At 45.9% G+C, this 1,685-nt stretch overlaps 1 protein-coding gene across 2 annotated transcripts in view; it reads left to right on the top strand.

Annotated features, from left to right (window-relative positions):
- The window catches only part of PCTP (phosphatidylcholine transfer protein), a 136,126-nt gene that overhangs the window by 72,664 nt on the left and 61,777 nt on the right, over positions 1-1,685 (top strand). For both annotated transcript variants that reach the window (XM_029928583.1, XM_029928582.1), the window contains exon 5: positions 796-863. In XM_029928583.1, the coding sequence (XP_029784443.1) occupies positions 796-863 (68 nt within the window). The remainder of the gene's footprint in view (positions 1-795; positions 864-1,685) is intronic.

Here is a 1,685-nt window from a genome sequence, read left to right as displayed (position 1 = left end):
GTAATGAGTAGCAGCAAAATGTGCCTGTGACCGTGATTTCAAAATGTTTCCATATAAATATTCTGGGAGACAGAGCAGAGAAGTCCTCCTGAACCCCATGCTCCCTCCCTCCTTCCTTTCTGAATCTGAAGGGGGACGGTTGGGAGGGTTTATTGTTGTGGGGTAGTTATGAAAAGACCACCAATGCCAAATAGAAGTGAGGCATGATTTTATTCATGGCCACATGCTTTTATTAGGACCGGGCCAAACCTGATCTCCCAGATATTAAAGAGCAGAGAATAGCCCGGAACAAAGGCAGCAGTGAGATTATATGGACAGAACACGTCATCATTTAGTTAACCAATAACAATTCACAGCATTCCTTGGTAGCCAATTATGTTGTAATACACAGATGTTAGTTTTGGTGGGAACCTATCATTTTTAAGTTCTTTGTCCCTTTAGAATCATAGTTAGACACCTAAGGTACCACGAGAGACTGTGACTAGGGGACTTTCACCAGTGGACTTTGCTTCAGCCAGGTCTTAGTAGAGGTGTGGGGTTACTTAACAGAATCTTGAAAAACAAGTTAAACTTTAGGTTACAATGTTCATTATAGAGTTACATTCTTAGGGTCTTTCCAGATTGCCCAATCTTTTATTATTCACCAGAATGGGAGTTTAAACCAAACTTATATACAGTAAGATCTCTGATATCTTATAAGTTGACCTATTACATTCCATAAGTTGACCTATAACATTTGTGTTCGTCTTTCTAACATTTTTCCTCCTCCTGAATTGTCTTTTCTTTCCCCTCTAGTTTTCATGTATTACTTTGATAACCAGGATCTGCAAATTCAGCCGTGGATCATTAACCAGGTCGCCAAGGTGAGATCCCAGGAGGCAGGGGAGGGAAGTGTGTTTGACAAATGTTGACTTAGTCCAAGGGGCTGTCAGGCTGAAAAAATGTCCTGTATCAGGCCTAATGAGGCTCTTTTGTGGAGCAGCTTGTTGAGTGACTACAGTTAGGACTGAGGTTGCCAACACCCAGGATGTGGGGGCTGAGACAGAGGACACAGAATCCTTAGCTGGAATGTCAGACCCTCCCTGCCAGCGGCACCCTGCTGGGATCACTGTCTGGATCCTCCTGACAACAGCCTGCTCCTTGGAGGGAACATGGGGCCTTTGGACCCTGCCCTGCTCATGGAGGAGTCTGGAAGGCAGACCTGGCTGGAGAGACAACCAGACAGGTCCACGCCTGGAAGCCCCCAGTTTCGTTCCTGCTGTTGTGTTTGGTTTCTCTGTAAGGAGAGGGAACTGCAGTGGGACAGGATCCCTGCAGACTGCTGGGGACCTGGGTGATGGGAATCCTGCAGCCTGCTTTGGAGGAGTCCTACTTCCTGGTGGGAGGGCTCAGCACCCTCCCTGGGAGAGGGAAAAGCACACACAGGCTTTGAGTCAAACACATGTGATTTCTGAATCCTGGCCCTGCTTCTGTCTGTGTAATCTAGCGAAGCCATCAGTTTCTTCTCTTTTAAAAATGGGAGATGGATCTTACCAACCCCGTAGAGTGGTAGTAAATAAGGCAGTGTCTGGGGAAAGTCGTGTACAAGATTCAACACTGACTAAATAATAACATAGCCTAGCCCTTTGCCCCCACAGCCTCACCATTTTCTAATTCTGTAAAAGGAGAACTGTCTCTGATTTCTG

The sequence above is a fragment of the Suricata suricatta genome, chromosome 17, assembly GCF_006229205.1.
Source record: "Suricata suricatta isolate VVHF042 chromosome 17, meerkat_22Aug2017_6uvM2_HiC, whole genome shotgun sequence".
NCBI lineage: Eukaryota > Metazoa > Chordata > Mammalia > Carnivora > Herpestidae > Suricata > Suricata suricatta.
The sequence above is the reverse complement of the archived record's forward strand: the minus strand, read 5'-3'. Positions and strand labels throughout refer to the sequence as shown.